Source organism: Ursus americanus, chromosome 4 (assembly GCF_024610735.1).
Source record: "Ursus americanus isolate L20-20 chromosome 4, mUrsAme1.1.p, whole genome shotgun sequence".
Taxonomy (NCBI): Eukaryota; Metazoa; Chordata; class Mammalia; order Carnivora; family Ursidae; genus Ursus; species Ursus americanus.
In genome coordinates, this window is record NC_142130.1 from 87,340,379 (window position 1) to 87,367,605 (window position 27,227).

General features: G+C 50.9%; 1 protein-coding gene across 1 annotated transcript in view; it reads right to left on the reverse strand.

Moving 5' to 3' along the window:
- Nucleotides 1–568: 568 nt before the first annotated feature.
- Nucleotides 569–27,227, reverse strand: part of URB1 (URB1 ribosome biogenesis factor) — a 67,173-nt gene continuing 40,514 nt past the window's right edge. The window contains exons 24-39 of the mRNA XM_045785512.2: nt 26,779–26,965; nt 24,351–24,409; nt 22,432–22,625; nt 21,287–21,397; nt 21,040–21,103; nt 19,174–19,345; nt 18,642–18,744; nt 9,870–10,030; nt 9,160–9,271; nt 7,736–7,842; nt 7,037–7,180; nt 5,642–5,751; nt 5,045–5,242; nt 3,584–3,825; nt 2,539–3,138; nt 569–1,371 (exon numbers count right to left, since the gene is read on the reverse strand). Of these exons, the coding sequence (XP_045641468.2) occupies nt 1,181–1,371; nt 2,539–3,138; nt 3,584–3,825; nt 5,045–5,242; nt 5,642–5,751; nt 7,037–7,180; nt 7,736–7,842; nt 9,160–9,271; nt 9,870–10,030; nt 18,642–18,744; nt 19,174–19,345; nt 21,040–21,103; nt 21,287–21,397; nt 22,432–22,625; nt 24,351–24,409; nt 26,779–26,965 (2,755 nt within the window). The 3' untranslated portion in view covers nt 569–1,180. The remainder of the gene's footprint in view (nt 1,372–2,538; nt 3,139–3,583; nt 3,826–5,044; nt 5,243–5,641; nt 5,752–7,036; nt 7,181–7,735; nt 7,843–9,159; nt 9,272–9,869; nt 10,031–18,641; nt 18,745–19,173; nt 19,346–21,039; nt 21,104–21,286; nt 21,398–22,431; nt 22,626–24,350; nt 24,410–26,778; nt 26,966–27,227) is intronic.

Sequence of the window (27,227 nt, forward strand, 5' to 3'; positions counted from 1 at the left end):
GACGAGGCAAGGGAGACTGAAGAGCTTCAGAGACTCAGAAAAAGGGCGAGAAAGAACACGTGGACTTTCCTACTTGAATCTAAACGCAAAATTCTGATTTAGGAATGGTCTCAAAACATACTGTGTTGCAGGTGTTTGGGGTAGGGGGGAGGTGAGGCAGCCACTCCCTGCTTTCTAGACAATGAGCCCATATGTGGTAAGGGGACTGGAGACAGACAAGCATTCCTCTTATCCTGGTTAAAAATCCTAAATCATGAAAAAACACCAGAACCGAGTCTAAGGAACACTGCAGGAATAGAAAAGTGTCCCCGACGGACAGGGAAGGCCGCTGTGAGGTCCTGTGACGATGGCCAAGCAGTGCCCCCCTCCCCCACCCGGGGCCACGCCGTGCGGGAGGGACGTGGGCACATGAGGAGCTCTATGTGCACAGGCCAGCGTTCTCCTGAGGTTTGTCAGCTGCGGCACCAATGAACACAAGAACCTTAAAAGTCAAATCCTGACCTCTAAAAAGCAGGTTTCTGTGAAATAAAATGGTCTGTTAATACCCATTAAGCAAAACACAAAAGCCTAACAAAAATAGACATTTATTAACAAGTTATAAAATCCCAAACTCCCTCTTTGAGACAATTAAAAAAAAAATACAGGCTTTCTTTTTCCAAAGCAGAGGTCAAATCAATTTTATACTGTAAGGATTCAGGGTAACACCCTTTTACTTATGAAAATAATTAAAACTGGCAGGAGCTCATTCACTCAAAAAGTTATAGAAAGCTTTGTAAGACTTCTCATGGAAAGAAAAGCTGAAACATCTCTCTTTACACTCTTTTATCTGATGTCTTATATTCTCGGACATCTTGGCTTTCATATGCACAAATCCCTTAAGTGCTCAGAAGGGCCACCTCAACTTGAGGTATACTCTCTGAAGAGCGGCGAGGCCGAGGGGAAGAGTCTTACTACCTATGTGAACACCGAACGGGCTTGCAGCCCAGGAGGCCCCACGCCCACTACAGCTCTGACCACGCTGTGCCCACAGTCCCTTGAGCGTCGTCCTTATTGGTGAATTAAATAAGCCAACTTTGCTCGTCAGGAAACAGAGTTAATACAGACAGAACTTGTCATTATATAAGGCTTGCATGGAAACCCTTGACTCAACCAAACTTCTAGAACCTGGTGCCAGAAGGCGTCAGATGGCAGGGCGTCCAGCGTCAGGGACCGAGGCGGCAATGTCCTTGCAGAGGATGACGATGGCCTCATCACTCAGCGTGTCCTCTGTGGCATCGCAGATCATCTGCACGTGGGTTAAGAGGGTGTCCGGCCGCTGAGCCCCCAGCCAGACGTCCTTAATGTACAGGGACACCAGGAACGCTGCAGTGGCTGGGGAAGAGATAGACAATATCATTAGGACACAAAGCTACTTTGTTGGAAAACCAGTCACCCCCACTCCCTACGCCTGGGGACACAGAGCTTTGCTCAGTGCCCAAATGAACTGTGGCAAAAGGAGGGAGCATGTGTCCCAGACACATTAATTTGGCCTTTAACTTCAGTGTTAATCTTTTTTTATTTTTAAATTTATCTTTTTGGGGTGCCTGGGTGTCTCAGTTGTTAAGCATCTGCCTTCGTCTCAGGGCATGATCCCAGGGTCTTGGGACTGAGCCCCGCATCAGGCTCCCTGCTCCGCTGGGAAACCTGCTTCTTCCTCTCCCACTCCCCCTGCTTGTGTTCCCTCCTCTCTCGCTGGCTGTCTCTGTCAAATAAATAAAATCTTTAAAAAAAAATTATCTTTTTATTTGGTCAATGTGTGTGGAATGTAAAGAAAGCTACGACAAGCCAAGTTTCTTCTTGGTTCTGACCACCCGTGCTGAGAGCCAGAATTGAGGTCTGTGAAGAGGTTCCAAAATCACTTCACGTCATTTCCTCAATGGCATGGGGGAGGTGACAGGGTTTCCCAGGCCGACTCAACTTCCCCACAGCAGCCAGATGAGAGAAGAGGTCACCCACCGCCCAGGGGAGCTCACCTGCCCAGGCTGCTGGCCATCCCCCCTTCCTGCTCCCCTTCCATCCCTGGAGGTGGAGGAGGCCACACGCACATGGTCACAGCCCCCCTCTGCTCTCTTACAGCCTTTTAAATTAAGCCTTTGCTGCTCGTTCGTTCTTCTTTCCTGCATGTAAGCCTTCACTGAGCACCTGCTAAATGCCAAGCGCGTGATGGCGTGCGTGCATGCGTGCGTGCCTGCGCATATATATGCAAGTCCACACGGGCACGCGCACCTGCAGCCACGCGGACGTCCGAACGCGCTGAGACGGAACCCTTCACTGAGTGACGGCGGAGACGCAGGAAAGCCGCCGCCCCGCAGTGGTTCCGAGGGGGGCACCTCTCTCCACTGCGCACACGGTCGTCACGGGGCTTTTACCCGAGAGCAAAGGCAAAGGGCTCCTCTCCCTTCACGTTCAGGCCGACAGCAAACTATGATCCCCGGCCCTTCGGCTCGGCCACATGACACTTCAGCAACGATACCGACGGGCTCCCAGAACCAGCCTCACCTCGCGTGGCTTCGTCCTCCTCCTGCAGAGACAAGCGGCAGAGGCTCTGGACCGCCGGGAGGCAGGGGCTGGGCGCCGGGCCCCGGGCCGCCACCAGCCGCAGCAGGACCTCGTTGGACAGGCAGGCCACGCTCTGCGCGGGCCCCGCCAGCTCCTCGGCGCTGCAGACCCGGCTGTACAGCCTGAAGATGCTACTCCTCGCGGCGCTGTCCCCGAGCAGCTCGCTCACGACCGCCGGCTGGGGCAGCATGTGGCTCTTCAGCCAGCCCAGGAGTCCCGAAGTCTGTGCCCTGCTCAGCGGGCGCTCCGCCGCCGACCGCAGCACCCAGCTGACCACCAGCGACGCGGTGGCACACGCCAGGCCTGGCGCATCGCCCTCAGGGGTGGTCCCGTCCGCGGGCGCCTGAGCCCGTTCTGGGCTGGGGAACGCTGGCCCCCAGTGGATCAGTATGGACCTCAGGAGGCCCCTGCATGTCTCCACGGCGGCCGCCTGCTGCTCAGGGCCAGCCGTCTCCTCCGCCTCCCCAGGCCTGCTCCTCCGGCCCCGCGGGCCCCTGGCTCGGGCTGGCACGACGGGCTTGCTCTTGTCCTTGAGCATCTCTGTCACACACACACAGGATGCAGTGAGACTGATGCCCCGCTCTCCCACACAGATCCGGGGGGCGGGGAGTCATGCGGGGGGAGGGAGAGGCAGAGGAGGGCAGCTTACCGTCCGGAGCGCCGGCCCCTGCTCAGCTCCCAAAGCACATGCTCCTGAACCTGGAGCACAGCGAGAGCTCCCCACTGGACTGTGACAGTCACCACTGCTCTTATGATGGACCCCTTCCATCCTCACCACAACCAAGGCCACCCGCTACCCCTCACAGTGAGCACGGCAGTGGCAGAGCTGAGCTCAAAGCCAGGTCTCCCCAAGGAGGGAGGACACGCCCTGTTTCTAAGCCTCGTCAGCGCTGGCAATGCTGTCAGAGAGGGGAAGTGTCGGCTGCTCTGTGGGGGAAGTGAGCACAGTTTGGGGAGCACCAGACAGTGGGGTCCTGACACTCACTCAGTAGCTCCTTAACTTGGTATTTCTCAATGGCCGCTCTCAGGTCCTCCTGGAGCTTAGCGTCTCTCTCGAGGAGGCTCCATTTGTGCAGGAGGATGAGGACATCCTTGGTGGACAGCACTGTCTCGTTCACGGTGAAGCGGTTCATGTCCTTGAAGGCCTGCATGACGGTGGCCCGGTACTTGAGCACAGAGTCGAGGGCCCCGAAGAAGCTGGTCAGCTGGGCGGAGGCCAAGGTCGGCCTGTTGGAAGCCAACGTCACAGACTGAGCAAGAGCTGCCTCCTCATCCCACAGCCCAGGACCGTGGTGGCTCGGCAATGCCACAGATCCCGAGGGGCCAATGATCCACACGTGACCCCAGTGTCCCTTCACAACAGACACTCGGGTCCATGTGACACATGGAGCCCAGCACAAAGAACAGGGAAAAGCAAGCTGCTCCAGGGGAGGCACACTGGGGACCGGAGTCTCCCCTCCATGTTGCAGGCACAGAAAACTCTTGGAGACCATGGCTCACTGGGAGAGCGAGGTGGAGAGAGCGTGAGGGTCTGGGCGCGAGCCGCCTAACCAAACACCACACGACGGCCGACTCCCCGTGCCTCACGGCCTCCCAGACTGCACCCCATCCACGGCCAAACCCGACGGTGGGCACCTGCAGGACATCCACTCTGAACTTGAGGGAATTTAAAATTCAATATCATCTGCTCCACACAATTTTAATTATTTCAAATAGTAATCGGTTCTCAAACACCAGCGTGTCTTTCGACAACCCCAGAATAAGAAACGGGTCTGTCGGCACTGACTTCACAGTTTAATTCAGAACAAGGAAAGACCCAATGCCCTGTGCTTTATCAAGAAAGTTTTCACTCTGAGATTACACGCCATGTGCCATCAACCTTCTGCTTCCAGTTAGCACAGTACCTCTGCTCCCAAGTCAGAGCTCTGAGCGCACCGGCTGTATTTTCCCCAAGACAGTGGGATCTGGGGACGAGTCAGCTCTCTGAGGAACCGAGGAGCATTACTCCAAGGGGCCAGGCGAAAATACTGACATTTTCAAGAAGATCCTCAGGTCAGCGAGTCCGTGCAGGCCCTCGAGGGCAGAGGCAAGTCTAGGAACACCCTGACTTTCTTAGCTTTAAGGTCATGGAAAAGATGTTCTTTCTACAAAACATCACTTTGAGTGGTTGGATCAAATCGTCAAGCTGTCTGCCCGCCCCAAATGATCCGCTGTGACGCGTGCTGGGTTTCTAGAGTGCCAGGTTTGCAGGGTCCTGACAGGGGCCTCCTAAAGTTGAAGCCGTAAAGAGGAAGCAGCTACGACAGGGTTTTCTGACGTCACCCCCAACGGACAGCAGCCCTCGGGCCCAGAGCCAGCCTGTGGAGCCGTGACTGTGGGGACTGCTGAGAGGGGACGTCCACAGGTGACCCACGCCAGGGGCCACGCCTGGCGGGGATAGGCTTACCTCAGGTGCCTCGTGAGTACAATGAGAACATACAGGAACTCATTGACCAAGTGCAGGGCAAGCAGCTTCGGAGGCTCCTGGGACCCTGGCTGGCAGGAAGGCTGGCCCTCCGACGCCACTCCTTTGTCCCCCAGGTTGGTCACCCACAGTGTGTGTAGCAAGGAGATGATGTTGGACAGCAGCTGGGTCTCCAGAAACCTGCAACCAAGTACGGGACGCTCACTGCCACGTCCTCCCCTTTCAGTGACCTTGGCTGGAGCAGGGGTGGGTGGAGCCATAGGACAGACTCTGCCCGCAGCGGCGGCACCCGGCAGTGGGTGGCAGGCTGGCCCCTCTCCCAGCAATTCCACCTGCTCACGCCCACCACAGCCCCTAAAGGTCAGCATCCAACTCAAAACGGGGAGCCTGCCACGCAAAGGAGGCATCAGCACAGGGGGGCCCCGATTATCTTCTCTAGCTGGACGACCCCCTGAAGTCCCAACTAGAGAGTATGGATTCTACTGCCTGTTTCCAGTCAACACTAAAGCCAGCAGTAGACGCCATGGCCTCCACCCCACTCTCTTCCCACCCGACACGTCTCACACACGAGGTGCTTACTTGCTCTCAAGGATGTGCAAAATCCATGTTAAAAGGCTATAGTCCCGTAGGATCTCATAGGCGGACTGGGCATCCCGGGCAGCGTTCTGTAGAATTTCCAGAATCCAATTCTGTAAACCCAAACTAAGAGTTACTCCTCAGTATGAACACCAAGTTTACCTGATCAAAGGAACAAGTTAAACTACACGACGGGATGTGGTTTCCGGGCGGCGGCTGCAGACGAAGCTTGCTTCGCTAAGTCTGTAAGCGTGGTGGCCGTGCCGGCCAGACACACAGACCCCACAGCGACTGCCCGGCCCCGGGGGTGCCCACTCCTGCGAGCCCATCCTAAGGAACCAACCCACGGGCACAGAGTCGTGGCTCAGAAACCACACGGCCCAGATGTGAGGCTGGGAGAGGATGTGGACCCATTCTTCGCCCAAACAGTGGGTGGCCCATTTTGTCCCTTCGGTTTTACCACCTGGAAAGGAAGATATAAAAATGGGACTGCCCCTCGAACAGTGAATTGGGTATTTTAGAATTCTCGTGTCATAAATAATAAAAAACTACCAACCACATTCAGTTTATTCCAACGTGTTTCTTACTTCTAACCTGCTCCTATTTACCCGCATGTTATATACTATCAGATATGAAAGCTGACGGGGTTAGAAATTCATCCAAATACCGAAAGCTTTACCTGGTTACTCCTTCCAACCACTCTTGGCATTTAGAACAGTCACACACGAGCTCTTGGTTGAGGGCATTCCCTTGTTGGCTCTGAGACCACTGGTTTTGACTCCTGACTCGTTTCCTAGCTGAGTTTTGAGAATCTACACCTTCTGTGCATTTAGGGACATTCTAGTGGCTCGAAACTGTCTCTGTGAAAGCACCCCTGTCACTTACAGGGGTCATCTGTCACAATTACTGGTTAGTTCCTCCCTCTGCACAGGCCTTACTATCGGGCCAGGGCGCAGCAAAGGGGCCACAACGAACGGCATGTCACCCGAGGACAGATGGCAGCGAGTGCCAGCCCACAGCCTGCATACGTGCAGGCAACACAAAAGGTACTCATGGGATCTCATTTTCCCTCGTGGAAAGTCAGCTTAATGTCAGATTAGCCGGTTGGTCATGTCCAGGCTGGGATTAAAATTCACAAGGCTTTGACTTGTAAGTAAACCTTCAGACAAAGGGGGGGTGTCCTGGGTGGCTCAGCGTCCGACTCTTGGTTTTGGCTCAGGTCATGATCTCAAGGTCGTGAGATCGAGTCCTGCATCGGGCTCTGTGCTGAGTGGGGAGTCTGCTTGAGATTCTCTCTCCTTCTCGCTCTGCCCCTCCCCTGCTCATCCCCCCCCCCCCCCCAAAACACCTTGAGAAAAAGCACAGACCGTCTGTGCTCAGACCGTGGGAGCGGCCTACCTGGGCGTCGTCGTCACACAGCTGGCTGCTGAAGAAGGACAGGATGATGTGGAAGACGCCGCGCCGGGCGCAGAGCTCGTAGCAGTACTTGTCCCGCATGCCCTGCCGCAGGAGCCCCAGCACCCACGCCCGCTCTGTCTTTTGCTGTAACCAGGCGAACAGGAGACTGCCGTCAGACACACCAAAGCCCTTTCAGCTGACGCCTCCTCAAAGCCCGCTGTCTTGCCGTGGTGGCAACTCAGCGGCAGCCACGGCGGCAAGAACGCTTCTCTCTTGCTGATTAGGTCACGGGAACCCCTCAGGATTTGACTCGGCTTCTTCAGGTCAGAAGTAAAGGAGCAAGCCGAGTTTCGGCACCGCCCTGGGTCACCTCATGCAGGTGTTCTACGAAAGCACAGTGAACACCGAGCCAGGTCACTCACCGAGAACACAGAACGAGAGTGCCGTAAAACTGGGGCCTCTGAACGAGGGTTTTTAAGGTGGGAGACGCCACCTGAAAATTAACGCATGGAATGAAAGCGCTTCTACAAGCGAGCCTGCGTGACCTTTCGCTTTCCTGACCTTCTTGCTCCAACACTGTTTGTGCAATTGGGCTGCTGTGCCGCCAGCAGTGCCCAGGGGGAAAATACCAGAATGCCAGCAGGGGCTAACAACCCAACGGAGGACCCTGGGGGGCCTCGGGGGCTTCAGAAGCATCACCTCCAAGTCGGAGCTATAGAAGAACTGGTAGAAGCCGGGAACTTTGTTCATATTCAAGTACTCGTGGGACAGCAGGAACTTGCTGATCTTCAAGTACATGTGCTCCTCTGAGGACAAAGCAGACAGTCACTCACTGCAGGCACCGGCGGGACCCCGTGCTCCGCCGAGTTGCGGAGCAGGCTCTGGGGGCCACACAGAGGTCCCTGCCCCCGTGGAGCTTTTGTACCCTTATCCAGAGTCTCAGCTCTCGACAATCAGACTGCAGTAAGACACCCCAGTTCTGTGCTGCATACAGGCGTTCTCTCCCGGTTCGGAAACCACTGTGGATTTTGCCCCTCCCCCGCCTGCAGCCTACGGCACAAGCTCCAATCAGCTGGTATGCAGGGGGGACCGGGTCACACAGACAGCGGCGGGCTGACGCCCACCCCCACCGGCCTCTCACTGAAGGGCACTGTCACAGCACGGGAGCCTCAGACACCTCCTCCCCCACTGCTTCCCACCCTCAGATCACCACCTCCACCCTGTCCCGACTGCCTGGATCCTCGGAGGCCACCCCATGACCCCAGCTGCCTGTGCCTGACCCTGACATTGGTCTGAGGTGGCAGAGACCGGACCAATCACCATGGCCTCTGCTAGGATAGTTTCTCAGAAGTGTCTTTTTCTTTAGAGTCTACAAATGACTGATTATTGTCTTTCCTCCCGTCATTTCTAAGGAGAAAGAAAGCCATAAAATAAAAACTATACAGGAGAAGATGGAAACTAGATCAGAATTCTAACAGCACCTTTACTGGAGAGGAATTGTGGGGCCTTGGACAAGCTATCTGACCAGGGGGCCCGCTTCCTCATCTGAACATGACCACGTGACACCGAACCCTGGGGCCCCTACTGTGACCAAAACTTGTCCTCAGGCTACCTCAGCAGTAGGGCCCTGCAGGCAGTCACACACGGAGCCATGTTCTCGGGCCCCAGCTGGCACCTACACAGTGACACCGGGCCAAACACCTCCTAGTGACAGACCCCCGGGCTGCACAGACTCTCACTTCCAAATACAGATCAGCAGCTGCTGACGGACAGACGTCCCGTGTCAGGCGCCCTCCAGGTGGGGGATGCACGTCCCCCCTCACGGCAGCCCCGTGAGGCAGGTGCCACGACAGGCGTGTAGCGTGGCTTCACACGCCATGAGCGAATGCGAGTAAGTGTTCCACGCCCCATCATACGCTGTTCTGCACTGGGCTTTCCCACTGGATTTCTTTCTGATCTCCCGCACAGGGGCCCATAAAGAGCCTCCTCACAGCCACACTTTATTCACTGTCCGCTCCCGTGGGCATGCACGCGGCTCACTGTTACAAGCCCTGGATCACCCGGACGCGTCCCTTCTCACACGCCTGCAGGATTAATGGTGACAAGTGGACACGCAGTGGTACCTGGCTTCAAAATCTGTAAGGCTGCTTTGGCAATGAAGAGAGTCAAGGTAAAGGTGAGTCTCATGTTCTGAGTTCGGATCCCATTCCGGACTACATCCAACAGGTAAAGTACCTTAAAACCGGGAAAAAAGAAGTGGGTAAAAAAATAAGAAGACAAGAATCTTCAGAACTGTGACCAGCCCTGTCTCGTGCAGCTTAAACTACAGCTTTGCTGGTTGGCCCACTCTTCGCATCCCAGGGGCCACCAGAGAGAATGCTCATACTGGCAGTGTCCCTGCTCACCACTGCCATCTCAGGAGCGCTTCTGCTTTTCCTTGAGGAGCCAGGCATGTGCGCAAGGGCAGAGGGAACCCTGGCTCCATGGCCCAATAAGCAGGCCGTTCCTGTTCCTGCTGCCTTGGAGCACAGGCCTCTGGGGCTCAGTGTGTTCTGGGTAACAGCTGCCTTAACCACTGAGTTCAGACCAAAGAAACTGACCTGCTTTGCCCACCTACACACAAGAAGTGTCTGGAAGGGGAGAGCTTTCTCAGTCTCCCCCAGAGCTGAGAACCAAAGGTAACCTCCAGCATCATTCCCTAAAAGGGAACGGACCTTGGTTCTTTAACAGAAGTCTCCTGCCAACACGCTTCTGTGTTCCCTAGAAATGCTGCTACCAGACCCAGTGGATAGCCAGCTCCCGGAGGTCTGCCAGGACCCTCAGCCCCACTCACCTGGGACTGCTCTCGGAACCGTGCCCCCTCCAGCTGCGAGTAGTAGGCCGCAAGCACGTAGCAGGCTGCAGCTCGCATGTGGGGGTCATAGCTGCTGAGGGCTGTGACAGTTAGGCCCAGAGAATTGGAATCCAAAAATTTTCGACAATCCAGCACAAATTCTATGGAAGTAAAACAGAGCATTAAATACACACACACACACACACGCACACACACACACACACACACACACACACGGAATGATCATGATGCTTGTGTAACATGCGGAATTAAATTTCCTTTTGCCAACATCAGCTATGAGTGGGAGACACAAGAAATGTAAGTCTCTCCCACTCCCTTTAACTTCTGCTCAAGTTGGATAAAAGCCTATCTTCCCTTGCATAGCAATAGTCCATACTTGCAGCTTCTAAAATGCCTGTCAATCCCAGTCGGGATTATTTCATTACTTCTCACAAATATTCAACAAGCCAGAGAAGAATGGAGGTGCCCTTCAGACCTGAGACACGAGATCCCTGCATGCTGGAGGCCTGGGGAACACGAATGGGGAGTTGGCAGAGAAAACCACCTTCCCGTTTCTACCCTGTTCAGCCCACAGCGTCTGAATTCCCAGCCACAAACACCACTAAGGAAAATGTGAAAGGCAGGGAAGCTGGAAAATTCAGCCAGTGCAAACCTGTCTGACCTGGCCCGTCAATTTTTTAAAAGATTTTATTATTTATTTGACAGGGAGAGGGAGAAAGAGCACAAGCAGGGGGAGCGGCAGGGAGAGGGAGAGGCAGACTCCCCGCAGAGCAGGAAGCCCAACGTGGGGCTCCATCCCAAGACCCTGTGATCATGACCTGAGCAGATGCTCAACTGACTGAGCCACCCAGGCACCCCTGGCCCATCAATTTTATGGAGTATTAACTTATATCCATTCTTCAACCCTAGTTCTTTCTTCAAACAAACAATAAAAATCTCAGAGAAGAGAGGCTCACCAAGTTTGAACAAAAGCTAGAGTCCAAACAGCTTGCTAGCTGATACCTATCACCTGTGAGGCCTTGTAAAAACTCACAACCACTTCAGGAAATGACGTGACCAAGAGAAAAGGTCAGATATATAAGGGGACCCACCTGACCACAGCTTAAAAGGCCAATTACCAATACAAAAATTCAGGACACTTTAAATCCTCTTTAGTAAGATCTAGGCCTTTTTATAACATAAATACTGTCACAAATTGTAAGATAAAAACCGTGAAGAAAAGTTTTAGAACAGGGACAGGTCACTGTGCTTAAAAATGATAAAGCAGAAGGTCTGGTCATAGTTATCAGCCATGCAGACATCCTAGACTGAGAGGCTGGTGAGCTGGTTAAATCAGGAACCAAACACAAGCTAACTGGAAGTGACGATTCTAAATGTGTCATCTTGGAATATACTAGCGATAAAAGAAATACCACCAAAAACGTTTTTAAAAAGTCAAACTCTTTCTTCTTGTCCACCTAAAGTTACACTTTTAAAAGGATAATTTTGGCAATTAAAAAACCTGAGAATAAAAAATAAGAAGAAAAATTGTAATAATCAGCTACTTCCCTGTAATCCAAACAGCTCCACAGGCACATAATAGTCTCCAAACGGTGACTGCCCAAGAGCACAGAGATCCTTTTTGACCATAAAGCTTCCTTCTCCCTCAGAAGTAGCAGAGCTCCCTAGACCTTCCACCAGCATCTCCCCTGAAGGGTGACCAATGGTGGTACAGACGCATCCACACAGTTCCCTTCCTCTTTCTCAACACTGATACCCTTTCAAAGAATAACCAGGATTTCCACTTCCAGCCAAGAGAGTGGCAGAAACCTGATTTACTGTCCACCTGAAGCAACTAAAAACTAGAAACAAAACAAAGTTTTTCAAGACACTGGACATGAGGCAACAAACGAAGCGATCTCCAAGACAGAAAACAAACAAGATGAACCCTCTGATCATCCCCGCCCGAAGTCTGGAGAGTTCTAGGCCAAGGCACAGGGAGGGCAAACCCAGGCAGAGACCGGAGAACTCTGAGTTGTGCAGACAGAGTGCACAACTGGGAGGCCAAGGTGGCCAGAGTTCACACGGGAGAGGACCGGAGAAGAGCGCTCCACTCCGAGAGTGCCAGGGTCTTCAGCGCAGTGCCACCTGGCAAGAGGGTATGAGGAAGCTGTCTGAGCCTGAGGAACAGGGACGACCCCAGGCTCACAACTGCCCGGAAACAGCTCCTGTCCCCACAGTTCACAGGAAGAGGGCAGACTGCTCAGAAGGACTTAATGTCCGCTGCGGGGGGAAGTTCGTCCCAGACCAAAATGCTGCTTTGGTGCCACCAACAGAGATTCGAAGCAAGACTGCAAGGATCAAACCATTTCTAAGTAGCTCAAATGTGTCCTAGAGCAAAGCTCAAGAACATTCACAGGAATATAAAAATATCCAGCACCAAACAAGGTAAAATTCATTGTGTCTGGTTTCTAATAAAGAATTATCAGACATTCAAACAAGCAGGCATGCAGCCCATCAGAAGAGGAAAATCCATCCTGTGAAAATGACTCAGATATGACAAAGGTAACAACAAAACTAGGATTCTTCTGTAACTACTACACCTGTATTCTACATGTTCAAGAAGCTAAAGGAAACACCGAGTATGTTAAATTGACACACAAAACCTATAAAAACTCAAACCAAGGTTCCAGAGATGAAAATTAAAATGTCTGAGATGAAAGATGCACTGGAGGGGACTATTAGCAGATTACACATTATAGACAAAGACATTAGTGAACTCTAAGACAGCAAGAGAAATGATCCAAAGTGAAACACACGGAGAAAAAAAAAAATTAAAACCTGGAACAGAACATCAGCGAGCTGTGGGACAATTTTCGAGCAGGCGAATATACATGTAACTGGAGTCCCTGAAAAGTTTGAAGAGATACTGGCCAAAACTTCTCCAAATTTGACAGGAACTATAAACCTACAGAGCCAAGAAGCTCAATCAACACCCCAAACACAAGAAACTTACACAAAAGCATATTCTAATTAAACTGCTTGAAACCAATAGTAAAAAAAATCTTCAAAGCAATCACACAACATCCAGAGAAACAAAAGTAAGAATGATGGTAGATTTCTTTCCTTCCTCCCACCCTCCCTCCCTTTTTTTCTTTCTTTTTTTTTTAAGTAGGCTCCATGCTGGGCTTGAACTCATGACCCTGGGATTAAGAGCTGAGCTGAGATCAAGAGTCAGAGGCTCCACCCTGGCGCCCTGATGGTAGATTTCTTGTTAGAAACAATGCAATCCGAAATCAGGTGGCAACGTATGTCAAGTACAGTAAGAAAAAAAAAAAAAACTGTCAGCCTAGAATTTTATACCCCATGAAAACTTTTAAAAAGTGAAGCCTTTTTTTCTATAAAAAAGCTGAAAGAATTGATTAGTAGATGTGAATGACAAGAATTCTTAAAGGAACCATCTGAGGCAGAAGGAAAATGACAGAAGATGGAAGTCTGGGTCTATACAGAGGAATTAAGAGAACCAGAAATGGTAACTGTAAGACAGTGAATACAAGATATTTAAATCTCCTTAAAAGGTAACTGACAATTTGAGACAAAAACAACAACATATTGTGGGTTTTAGAGCATACAGCAGTGAAATATCTGGTAAGAACAGCACAGAAAGCCAGGAAGGGAAAAATGGACTGATACTGCTGTGACGTCTTCTACTCTCCCTGAAGTGGTAAAACCTCACTTGAGGGTGAACCGCAGTACACTGCAGGTGAGTACCGTAAACCCTAAAGCAACACACGCATGTACTGCAGCTCAAAACCAACAACGAAAACAAAACAGAATCAGATCAATAATCACACTAAATGTAAATGGTGTACACGTTCCAATTAAAAGGGACAGATGGTCAGACTGGATTTAAAAAAGGCAACACCCAAGTACATCTATCAACTGAAAACTATTTTTAATATCCAGATGCAAATTAAAAGGATGAAAAAAGAATCATCCCGGGCTCCAACAGCGTACAGACTAAATTTCCTCATTTCTAACAAGTGACTAGTTTTGATGAAAAGGGGGGGAAACCCCAAAAGCCTTAAAAAAGCATCCAACTGTGGGATAAGATTGTTTTGGAAAAGATGAGATGTGTTAAGATACACCTACAGAGGGGCGCCTGGGTGGCTCAGTCGTTAACCGTCTGCCTTCGGCTCAGGGCGTGATCCCAGAGTCCTGGGATCAAGCCCCGCATTGGGCTCCCTGCTCCACTGGGAAGCCTGCTTCTTCCTCACCACTCCCCCTGCTTGTGTTCCCTCTCTCGCTGGCTGTCTCTCTAATAAATAAAATCTTAAAAAAAAAAAAAAAAGATACACCTACATACCTACACATCAAACACACGTAAACGGAATATATTTGGGGAAGAGAACAGTCTAAACATTTAATATTACACTCACTAAAACCAGCTAGCACTCAGCTGGCTAGGGTATTTTTAGTAATCGCTGACATTCTCTAAGACAAATGGATTTTCCACGTGTCCCTGAGGGAAAGTCAATTTCATGTCTGTGCTCATCTGCTAGCCTGTGAAGTCCTGGCTTTGCCGCCCTTCAGGAAAGAGCTGCCCTAGGGTGCGGAAAGTGTAACAGGCTATCAAAACATAGCTGTAAACACCACTGTCTGTTTCAGGAACCTCGCAGATAGCAGTTTGGCCTTCTGATAACAGATCTTCAGACTGAAATGGCCGAACCAGCAAAATGATCTAGAATTAAAATAAAAAGCATCCCATGGGGGCACCTGGGTGGCTCAGTCGTTAAGCATCTGCTTTTGGCTCAGGGTGTGATCCCAGAGTCCTGGGTCGAGCCCCGCATTAGGCTCCCTGCTCTGCTGGAAGCCTGCTTCTTCCTCTCCCACTCCCCCTGCTTGTGTTCCCTGTCTTGCGGCTGTCTCTCTGTCAAATGAATAAATAAAATCTTAAAAAAAAAAAAAAAAGCACCCCATGTTTTATGGGCTTCGGCGGCATTACAACTGCATGCCAGAGCCCCGGGAGCTCATGCTCACGCCTCCTCCTCTACCCCTTCCTTGGGGGCGAGCTGGCAGGGGAGGGAGGCGTCCACAGGGCCCGTGTCCTCGTGGTCTGGGGACGAGGCTCACAGAACTTGCACGCTGGCCTCCCTGTTCTGTGACGCACGTGAACGATGAGCTGATGATAGCAGCCCAGTTCTGCTGAGGACAAGAATTCGCCGTGGAAAAAGCCATTTGTCACTGCCACTGCTAACAGCCCTGGCTGACCCTGTTTCTCAGCCAAGGACTCAAAAGTAGAGAAGCAGCGAGGTTAAGAAAATAGGTTCCCATTTTCAGCAAAGGCTGAAATGGAGCAGCGAAGACTAGAGTTTCTGTGAAGTCTGGCAGCCACAATGAAAAACTATTCCTCCGCCCAATTTTTAGGATTGTTAAGATGTTAGCAACACGGGGACCCAGGTGCCACTGTGGGAAGTAAGAACGCCATTGAGAACTTCTGCTCCACACAGCATGAAGGAATCCCACAAACACAATGTGGGGTATGTGGAGCTGAGACAAAAGGACACGTACTGCATAGTACCATCCACGTCAAGTTCAAATACAGGGCCCGGGCTCCTGCTGGGGAGGAGGGGGCCCTGCCTGGGAAGGGGCGCGCAGAGCTGCCCATTACATGCCGCTCCTCGATCCGGCCGGTGGTTTCGCCAAAGCCCCTACCACACACCTAGGATTCGTGGTCATTTCTATATACCGCACTTCAGCAAAAGTTCACATAAGACATTCTTTGTGCTTACTTTTCCTCCAGGGGCAGAAGCAAAAAGAAAAATACATGTTAAAAATAATGTAAAAAATAAATTCATGATTTAATTCAACAACAATAAACCTAACCTACACTGGCCATATGCTGTTCACAGATTTCTGTTCTGTTCAACTTACCATTTTATTGCTAGAAATCTTCCTCTCCCTACAAACTGGTATGCTTCCTTTTATCAGACAACAAAATTTGTCTAAAATATTATGCTTCCACTTTTTGTCCTGGATGATAAGTATTCCTGAGCAAAATTTAATGACCTAGTTTTCCTTGTCTGTTTTTTCCTTTTAATTTTCGTATTTATATCTTTATCCACCTCTCTGCTTCTTAAATTTTTCTACCTTATTATGAATGATTTCAGCGTAATTGGTATTTTAAGCTACCACAAATCCTTTTTAGGGCAGATATGTTTTGCAAGTTTTCCTACGTGTAACCATGCCTATAAAATCTTAAAATAGACTGTACTTGGAGATTTCTCTAACTTAAAAGACCACTTACGAGTTACCTCTCTTCAAGGAAGGCCTCCCAGACACTGTCCTCCCCACCCAAAAACGGCAGTATTCAAGATCCTGAAAACAACGTGTCCTAATTTTAGTATTTTTTTATTAGTTTTCCAAGCCTTTGCCTCCTGTCTCTTAAAAGCTTCTCTTAAGAGCCCTAGCAACAGACTAAGTGATTTGTTACAATCTACTCAAGTTACCTCATATTTTCAGACTGCGGAAAATCTATTTTTGTATTTGATGAGAAACAGACCTCGCCAGGGCTGAAGGCAGGGGGAAGCAGGAGAGCGTCCGGGCCACACACTAGTCCCTGTGCCTCTGTTAGGCTCCTGGGGAGTCCCTGGGGACAGGGAAGATCTCTGCCTGCCATTAGGGTGATCTGACACAGGCATGAAATACCCCTGGCTCTTCGGCAACTGAAATCTAACTCGGTCACAGAACACCATATTCACGGAGGCTGGGGGGGCGGGGGTGGGCACAGCAACCCCAGGGGCCACCAGTGAGAAAAATCCAAGACCCAGCCCTGTCATCTTGTTGGGAAAGGCAGTGGTGGGGGATCAGAAAGTCTGTTACACGTAGGAGCACGGGAGCAGAAAAGGGCAATTGTAAGTTGAAAAAGGGACCAAACAGCACGAATAAGGCTTCCCAGTGCACCTGAATCCATGCTGCTGTTAAGTCCAGTAGGAAGGAGCCTGGGGGTCCCTGCAGGCGTCACGCCAGCCATGCCAAAAAGCAGAGATGCAGAACATGCGACTCCCCCCACCCCCACACACACCTGCCGCCCCTGGGTGCCCTCCATGTAGACCTGACTGGAGACACGACAGGCCACGAAGAAGAAAGCCGGGCCCAGGAGCACTTGTGAGGAACAGCTAACAGGTGTCCCCGCCAGGAGGAAAAAACGGCCAGAGGTCGGGTGGGAAGAGAGTTTCACCACACCCCCTTTGGTACCACCTGAATCTTGAACTGTGACTATATCATCTAATGTTAAAAGTTATTTAAATTAGATGTATAATTCTGGGAAGATGTTGACATAATTCCTCTATTTCTACCAGTAAGTACAACTGAAAAATCCTGGACAGATATAAGACGATTCTGAAAGGTGGAAAGGAAGCTGACCAGCCGGGGGCCCTCAGGTGAGTTCCCTGCATTTACTTTCTGCTCCTGGTGTCCTAGACTCTGAGCTGAAGAAGCCAGCGACCCAGAACACCAACAGGCACAGACAAAGCCTGAACAAAAGCCTGCCCTCTCTAGTCTCCTTTCTAGTCTCTAAAAAAGGAGCAGCCTAGCAAGACAGAAAATTTGGACAATAACTGCTCCACTCCAGCCAAACACCTCGGAGAAAGCCATGGCCGTGCTCCCTCCCACCCCAGCGAAGGTGGGGTATGGAGCCTGCCCGGCTGTGAGACAGGACCCCAAGTCCCTGCTGGGGGGGGCGGGGCGTCTGTCAGAGAAGGCCGAGAGATGGGTGTGGGGCAGTACCCAGAGGCCCCTCCCACTCCCCACTGAGCATCAGAGGAGGCCTCCTCATCAGGGGAGGCCCCGTGAGGAACAGTCATGGGCCACTCGTGCCTTTCCCAGGCAGGAGTACCAGTACAGGTGGGATCCACAAAAGGGAAAACCGATCGACTGGACTTGCTCAAAATGAAAAACTTGGGCTCTGTGAAAGACTTTGTCACGAGGATGACAAGATAAGCTACAGACTGGGAGAAACTACTTGCAAACCACGCATCCAACAAAGGACGAGTATCTGGAATATATTAAGAACCCTCAAAACTCAACAGTGAAAAAAAAAATCCCATTAGAAAATGGGCAAAAGACATGCACCAACATTTCAACAAAGAGGACATACAGATGGCAAATGAACCTCAAGCCATTCGACATTATTAGCCATCAGGAAAATGCAAATGAAAACCACAATGAGATATCACTAGACGCCTATCACAAAATGCCCCAAACCAACACACCCACCGCACGTGGGAATCAGACATCGGTCCTCACCAGTGCGTACGTGTGCTCGCCTGGGTTGTCTCCTCCCTACGTTCACTCACAAACACTCCCACCCTTTGGCTACTACACACATAAGGCAACTTCAAAAATATACTTAACCCAACAAAAAGCCAACCTCGGGAGGCTCTCGCTCATTCTCAAAGATAAGATCTGGTGGCATTTGATCACTATCTAGTGGGAATTCAGAAAAGGATCTTGCCACTGAGAATCAGGAAAACCTCAAGGATGAAGGGATGCTCCCAAATATTAAAATTGTAGTTTTTTTTTTTTAAATCACTGTATATTCAAAACATTCACTGTTACTCCTCTGAAAATCACTGAAATGAAAAGGTGGGAAGGCGGATGAAGATCCTTCCAGGATTAGTAACAAGCCGTCAGATATCATAGTGGTGATTCGCACAAGAAAGCGGACTGTGGCCCCGGCCCTGAGCCCCAGCCCACAGAAGGCTGCATTACCTGGCCTGGTCAGTTCACTGAAGAGATGCAGGAGAAAGCAGGGGTCATAAAGGCCATCGAGATCCACTGTGCTCCGGTCTTTAAAGATCAGTTCCTGTGCATCCTGAAATGGTCCAAAACGAACAGAAATGTGTGCTCTGGCCTCATAAATGTTAGAACATGTGTGTGCTTAGCCACTAATCTAGAGTTCCAATGATTTTGAATATTCAAAAGCATAAGAAAACAGCGCTCCTACATGAAATGGCTATCTTTGGGTTCGGCTTCAAACTAGCCTGTTTGGGGGGGGGAAGCTATGAATGAAACCAGCATGGCCGGTGTTGGTAACTGCGGAAGCTGAGCGACAGGTACATGGGGTCCTGTCTTGGTACCTCTGTACGCAGTGGGAACTGCGCTTAGTACGATGTTAACAAACCGCGTGGATTTTACAGTCTGCTGAAGTTGAGGGGCCACCAGAATCCCCGAAGGGGCGGGCAGACGAGCACCCCCTGGCTGCCAGGAGTGCTCCCCGGGGGCTCTGGCCAGGACTCCGCACCTCGGGGGGCAGCAGCCTCCGGTTCTGGGGGAAGTGGAGGATGGTCTTCATCATGCGGTCCCGATCCAGCAGGCGGAGGACATCCCCGGGGCTCGGCTGCTGCCACAGCGACTTGCCCAGGCTCCGGCACGTCTTGTGATGCCCCACGGCCGCCGGGCCCCACAGCAGCACTCTAGAGCAGAGGGCAGAACAGATGGGTCACAGGCCGCCTGGAACAGAATGCACCACGGGGACGATGACCGTCACAGGTGGCTTCGTCGGGCAGCCGGCACACGCCAGGCACTGTCCGGAGCAGGTGACGTGTGTTCTACTGTCTAGTCCCCATGCTGACAAAGGGGGAGGAGGGGATGGTGGAGATGCTAGCAGTGATGAGGGGGCTGACAGTGTGGGGGATGATGACACCTGCACGGAGCTTACGACGTGCCACTTACTCTAAGCCCTGCACATCTATTAATTCCCTGCATCTGTGTAACAATCCCATGGCGTAGGTACTGTTATTGTCATCCCCATTTTGCAAATGGGGGAAGAGGCACAGGGAGGGTGAAGAGAGTTGCTCAGCTGGTCACCTGCCCGGCTGGTCAGTGGTAGAGCTGGAATAGGCAAAACTGGAAAGCCTGGCTCCAGAGTCCAGTTGCCAGGCCTCAGAGGAGAATCCTGGCTGCTCCATGATGCTTCCTGATTCAAAACCCTTCCTGCTTGCAGGAGGCCATGAGCACAGCAGGTCTGCCCCAACGGCCTTGTGGCGGTCCCTGCCTCCAGTCCACCATGCAAACGCCTCTACCTGTTATGCACCAACGGCCACCGCAGCCGCCCCAACAGACCGCCTCCCCTTCCTCTTACTTTCCTCCCCACTACCTCCCACCTACCTCCCCACCGGTGGAGGGTGTTCCCTGAGAGCCCAGCTCTGATGGGGACCACTTCTCTGCCCCCAAAATGTCTATCAGCGGTCTGTCTCCTGGATGGAAATGATAGTATTTCAATCTGACACTTAAAATCCTTACCAACCAGTCTGTCTGGCCTTCCCACCACCTTTTCCCTACAAATATCTCGTGCTGCGCATAGGCTGACCTGCTCACCATTCCCGGAATGTGCTGACTTTCCCGACTCCCAGCCATGGTGTCACTGTTCCTTCCACGTGGTGCCCCTAGGCTCCTCCACCGACCCTCACCTCCATCAAATCCCTCCAGTGCCCACCTGGTCACCAAGCATTCCCCGACTCCCTCTGGGGAGAAGGTGCTGTCACGTGCTCCCCTAACAGCTGGGTTACACCACCAAAGGCCAATTAAGAAGAGTTACAGTCACAGCAATCTGATTCCTTAATAGACAGCAAGACTGTGTCTTATGCCTGTAGGCATTCCTAACGGCCCTGGGCCCAGCACCTTGTCAAACAGCAAGCACTCAGTGAGCATCTGTTTAATTAGATACTTGTAAACTGAATTCTAAATACACACTCATTTCTGTGCAGGTCAACAGGAGTCGTTCAAGTGACAAAATAAACTAGCTTTCTTAGGAGGCTGCTCCCTGGGGGGGAAATAGACAAGCAGCTGACACACTGGCTACACCCGTCGAGTGGGCACCGTTTACTGGTGTGAGATCTGTCCGCTGAATGTCCACAGAGTTCCCATGTGGGCCCCTAACCCAGGCTGACTCCTGCAGGGATGGATACGGACCATCCTTGAACGTGAGGCCAAGCTTTCCATGGGAGCCAGTGTGTGACTCAGGGGAGCTCCATCCATCCTACCCTCTCCCCGAGAATCAAAAAGGTATAAGAGCAAATGTGGGGAGCCTGCTGTGTGGAACACAATCCCCCCGTCTCAGGACAGCGCCTGCAAAGCCTGCTGCTCACGGCTCCAGGCCCGACCTCACCTGAAGTTCACAAGGCTGAGGTCGTTCTGTTCATACTCCCGGAGGAGAAGTAAAATCTTCTGGTCTAGAAGTCAAATCAAGGTCCATTTAGAAAGCTGAACCCCTCACATGTTCCTTCCACCCTGTCACACCGCCTGGTCTCACACTCCCTGGTCACACTGCCCAGTCCCCTCACACTCCCTGGTCACACCACCTCCCTGGTCCCCTCACACCCCTTGGCCATACCACCCAGTCCTCACACCCTTACCCAGGACACTGAGAGTGGCACCATAGGCCCCAAGGAGCACTGCAAAATGGCTGCTTTCACAGACAGAGGGACACATCTTCACCACCACTGACATCAGATCCACCAGCGCTTCTGGAAGGAAACAAGACCGAAATGCACAGCAGTGTAGGGGGGACGTGCACATGAAAACAAAAGTAGAGGAGGAAGCATCTCAAGGAACATTTAAATGCTTGAAATATCCTCTCTGAACAATATTGCTCTCTGGACTGTGCTTTGTCCCTCTTTTTCCTTTTTTACAAGAAGCCTATCTTCACCACCGTCTCTCTCCCCAGGTCTTTGGCAAGGCTGTCATCACTCTCTTCACTCCCCCTCCCACATGTTAAGCCACTAAAGATTTTAAAACCTAAGGATTCTCCCCCGGGATTATGCTAGCAAAGTCTTTGTATCTCTAATCCTGCCTAAATAAGGGTGGGCCTTTGTGCATTTCCTACCACCCATACCAACAACTTGGGGGACGGCTCTCTTCAGTTTAGCAGCTGATTACCGACCGCCCCCTGGGGATTTCTACCGGCTTCAGCGTGTTCATTTTGCCTCTAAACAGAGAGTGGCTTCAACAGGACAGGACCCTTCAGACCACCTCCTCTGACCTCTCCCGCAGCCTACACCGAAATCGGGGTCACGGACGCTAAAATAAACCCTACTGAACTAGGGGTGGAGCTTTCCGAGCTTGGCCTTTCCGAGAGCTTCCTGGCAGGGCACTACTAACAGGGACGTTCAAACCCTTCACCCTTGAGGAAAGTTCCAATCTTCTCATTAAAGCATTTCACACAAAGAAAGAGCTTCTCGCAGGGCACACACCCGCCGAACTTCCCCTAATTCCTAGATTTTAACACTTGCCTGTGATATGGCAGTTAAGACCTGAACCGTGACTTCTGGATGCCAGAACAGACTTGGCAGAGAGGTCTGTATTTGCTGCTTGGCCCGAAGTCAGAGGAAACACTTCTTGAGCTTGGGTTTGATAGAAACAAAACACCCTAATGCCATTTTGGTAACGCTTCCCTAGCTCTGAAAACGCATCGGTGCTAAACCTCAGTGCACAACTAACTCCACAAAATCAGAAAATAAAATCTCTATCTGAAACGGGAGGGTGGGGGCGGGGGGGTCACCTTTCACTTCATTGTCTGGGTTTTCCTCGTCTTCGGACGTCAGCAGAGTAGGCAAAAACAGAGAATGCTGCGAGAGCATCATGTGCACCACTGGGAGCGGGATGAGCTTCGCGCACACGGAGTTTTCGGGAAGATACAGGCGCTCTATGGAAGCATGGAGGGCCTTTAAAAATACGTGGTCCTGATACCGAAATCTAGGAGGCAAGAATCCAAAGGGGAAAGAGCTTCATAAAGGGGTGTTTTATTTCGCAGGAGACAATAAAAAAACTTTTTCTTAGCATTTTTTAAAGATTTTATTTATTTAAGGGGGCATGGGCGGGGGGGAGGGGCAGAAGCAGGCTCCCCAGTGAGCAGGGAGCCCGATGCAGGCTCGATCCCAGGGCCCTGGGAGCATGACCTCGGCCGAAGGCAGCTGCTTAACCAACTGAGCCATGCAGACACCCCGTCTTTTTCTTGACATCTTATTAAGAAAAACTTCTAACACACCACGAAGATGAAATTTTACAGTGCACACCTGTCTACCTGTGCTGAGTCTACTACTGTCACCGCAGGACACACACTTCATCACACACCTAGCCATCCACCCATGGCAGGGGGCAGTTCTGAAAACAGGGAGGGGATGCACTTATTCTCCTGCAGTGGGAACGCCAAATGAACTTCCCGTTCAGTTAAAGGGCCAGGAGGCAGTAGAACAGCTGAGCCTGAATCAAGATGCCCCTCACGGCCATGTCAGCCTCCCTCCTTCATTACGTCCAGCTACTGAGAACTCCCGACCAGGGGTTCAGAGGCCTTCTCGGTCTTAAATCCCTCAGAAACCGCTGAAGGAATGAAAGCATCACTCTCTGGAACAAAGCAGCTTTTCATTCATATGTGACTAACATTGAGAATCACGTAGCATACAATGGACATTCTAGAAATACAAATTAACCAAAGCCTCAAAGAAATGTCACCATTTCATGACGGTAAGTCATGGTGGTCATTGATCTGTGACCCACCTTCACATCTTTCTCTCCTCTTGGGCAAAGTAAAGTATTTTTCTCTGTTTCAAGTCAGTGATTAATCAGGGAAGTGAATATTAGAGGCACAACGAGAAACAGTTTCATGGCTACTTGACTGCTAAAAACTAAGAGTCTGACCCTATTAAGTATGAATGAGAATACAAGGAAAAGACATGTGAGGTAAGCTCGGAAACTTTGGAGAGCAAGTTAAAAATCTAGTAAAACTAAAGCTGTGGCCACAGTCCCCGCCAGCGCGCGCCCCTGAGAACACCTGGCACAAGGCACGAAAGGGCACGCAGCCTTCACTGCAGGCACGGGAGGGAGGGAGATGTCCACCAGCAGGGGGGCTGAACACAGAATTACAACCCACCTCCTGCAGCAAAAACAAACGGGCCGAGATCTGTATGTATCAGCATGGGTAACTAAAGCACTTGGGTGAAAAAAAACAAAAAGGACATTAGGGGATACATTTGTATAGAAAGTGAAGCCAACTAAAACAGTGTCATTACTGTTTAGAGACAGGCTGGCGTGCAACCAAGGTAGGAAAACACCCATGGCCGTGACAAAGCCTGACCTCAGGAGAGTGACGCTTTCCGGGGAGGGAGGAGAAGGGATCAGGACAAACACAGGAAGCTGTCGGCACTAATTCAATCTGGGCACTGCTGGAGTATTCTCTGCACGCATCTGGTTTCTAAAAAATATTTCATTTCTTAAAGGCCGCTTCTGTCACCATCTCCAGAAGCAGACTCCCTGTCAGCGGGCAAATCGTCCAGCCCTCCGGCACCCTGCACCCTGTCTGCATCTGTGAACCGGGAGCGGCGCGTGTTCCGCTAGACGCCGTGCTCACGAGCTACAACGCTGGCTCCGCGTCGCGCGCTCACACCCTTACGGAATCACCCTGAGAGAGCAGAACTGACTCACTTGAGTCCAGTCTTCACAAATTTCTGCCAATCACCAGGATCAACTTCATTAAGGGAATTCTGTGAAAAAAGAAGAAATATTCAAAGGGCATCCTGAATTAATTTAAAACAGAGAAGAGAGAACTTAAATTAGAGCCGTTCGGTAAACACGGAACATAGTGACCTAAGCAACCCACAGAAGCACGCAGTTGTTTCTTTCTTTGATTTTTAAAATTGTTTTATTATTTCTGCTAGTAGCTCTGTCGTTTTATTAGCATGTCTATGATCACCAAATGAGTACGAAAAAACTCCCTTCGTAAGGGTAACGTCCTGTTACCCTTCCCCTTGTCCACCATTTCAGAAGGCACTCGTGGCCTGCGTCACGCACAGGGCCAGCCACACATGCCTTAAACACAGGCAGCACCCCTCCCCGGGCGAAGACCTCTGCACCATCAGTAGGGCCGATGCTGGTGCAGAGTCACTGACGTAGAGAAAATCTCCAAATACAATGCTAAGTTAAATCAGAGGGGTGGGTGCTCTGGAGGCAAGGGAACTTTCTGGGATGATGAAAATCTTTGATGGGAGTGTGGGCATAAGAGTGCATTTGTCAACACTAAACTCTACACTTAAGAGCCTATATTTACACACATGCGCGCGCGCACACACACACACACAAAGAGCCTATATCTCACAACATGAAAATTATTCCTCAGTTAAAAGGGCTGGTGAGGTGGGCTGAGAGTGGGGGGGAGTGGCTGCGTGTGCCTGGGGGCAGGGGGCACGGGGGAATTCTGTACTTTCTGCTCAGCTCTGCTGTGAACCTAAAACCACTCTACAAACATTGCATCTGTGAAAGAGGGAAAAAGAAGAGAGAGAACGGGAGGTGGGGGAGGGGGAAGGCAAATCCCTGAGAAGAGCACAGCCCACCAGCAGTCATCGAGCCAGCTTGCTGGGTGAGGGGCTGACAACGGGGTCGCACAGGAAGGGCCACTGTCACCAGTGGCGGGTGAGCCCAACACCCTCCCCTATGCTCAGCTCTCTCTAGATCTCAGGGATGTTCCTCGTGCCCCCTAGTTCTGCCATGTTTGGGCTCCTAGGAGCCTTCAATGCACAAACCTGTGACACAACAAATTAAGGCTGAGATACAGGTTGTAAAGTCTCTCGATACGACGTAAGCATGCTGCTTGATCTATAACCTACGAATCTATCTATCACCATAACTGTCACCTGGGGTTATTTCCCTGAGGATGACTTTTTAAATTCTGGGTCCAGAGTTTAAACACAAGCCACAGGGGCGCCTGGGTGGTACAGCAGTTAAGCGTCTGCCTTCGGCTCAGGGCGTGATCCCGGCGTTCCGGGATCGAGCCCCACATCAGGCTCCTCTGCTATGAGCCTGCTTCTTCCTCTCCCACTCCCCCTGCTTGTGTTCCCTCTCTCGCTGGCTGTCTCTCTCTCTGTCGAATAAATAAAAATCTTAAAAAAATAATAAATAAATAAACACAAGCCACAGACTCGATGAGTTGTAAGGCAATTTTACATCATGCACTAGAGGCCCGTCCGTGCTGAGCGTATGAACTAACTCATACGCTTCAGGATGTTATTTCTGTGCCAAAAAAAGAAAAAAAAGTTTTTTTTAAAAAGGACACTTCAGTAGAAGGGAATAATGACCGAACATAAGAGCTGACTGTTTCCAAATTTTATGGCAGCTCCAGGCTCACAGCGGCAAGAAGCTCCATGAACCATAAATTCTTATAGAGCATAAGAATCTTTAAAACTACTCTAAGGCACAGCACGATCACATTGCTTTAGACAACGCAAAGGAGAAAGATCCTACGGGGAGGGGAACAAAGGTAAGAATGACAGACTTCCTACCGAGCACAATGTATGATAGAAGACAGCAAAGCAATACTTCAGAACACTCACAGGAAATAGAAACCTGGAATGCAACTCTTCCCAACTCATTCTGAGGCTGTGTTACCTGATCCTAAAGCCTGACGAAGAACGACTGCTAGAAAAATAAGATTATAAACAGATATCCCACGCGCACACAGATGGAAAACTTACTAAAGTACTAGCACAGAAAATCCAACAGTACGGAGAAACTTTAATACATCGTCATCAAGCAGGTGTATCCCGGGAATGTAAAGTTAGTTTAACCATCAAAAATCAATTAATGTAAGTCATCTTATTAACAGACTAAACAAGAAAAACGAAACCATAAACCATCTCAGTAGAAGTGAAAACACGCTTGACAAAATTCCACATCCGTTCTTGGAAGAAGGCGGCGCATCGTCTCAGGGCCTGCCCGCCGCCTGCCGCTTTGCCTCGCAGATTTGGCCCTGCTCATCTCCCACTAGTTCTGGGAGCACATCTGGGAACTCCGGTCTGTCTACTCCACTCTTTCCCTTCAAAGTGTAATCAGGCTCTCTAAGGATAGGAAAGACACCTACCAGCAGCTCATTAAATCTCAGCAGCATTTGCCTCTCCTGATCCCGGGTACTGTCGTGGTCTTGCTGGCCACCACTGAAAGACACGATCAGCCATTTCACACAGGACTCCAACAGAGTCCTTCTCCAGGCGCACAGCTCTCCGGCTGACCCTTCCAGCACTGCAGACACAGAGTCGGCCACACTCCAACTGCAGCAGGAGAGAAAAGGCACGGAGTCAGGGGCATGGCCTAAATCCCTCCGGCTTAAGTGTAACTCACATTACAACGGGCCACCTGGGACACACGCCCTGAGTCCCACTACCCCACAGCACCTAAGCACTGGAGTCCCGGGCTACCCTGGCCTCCTTGCTCCGGCATCATAGATGCACCAGCACTTTTACAATTACGGGAACCAATACTATCGCACCAGAAAAAAAAAGATACACTGTCCAGACTCTACCTAAATTAGGC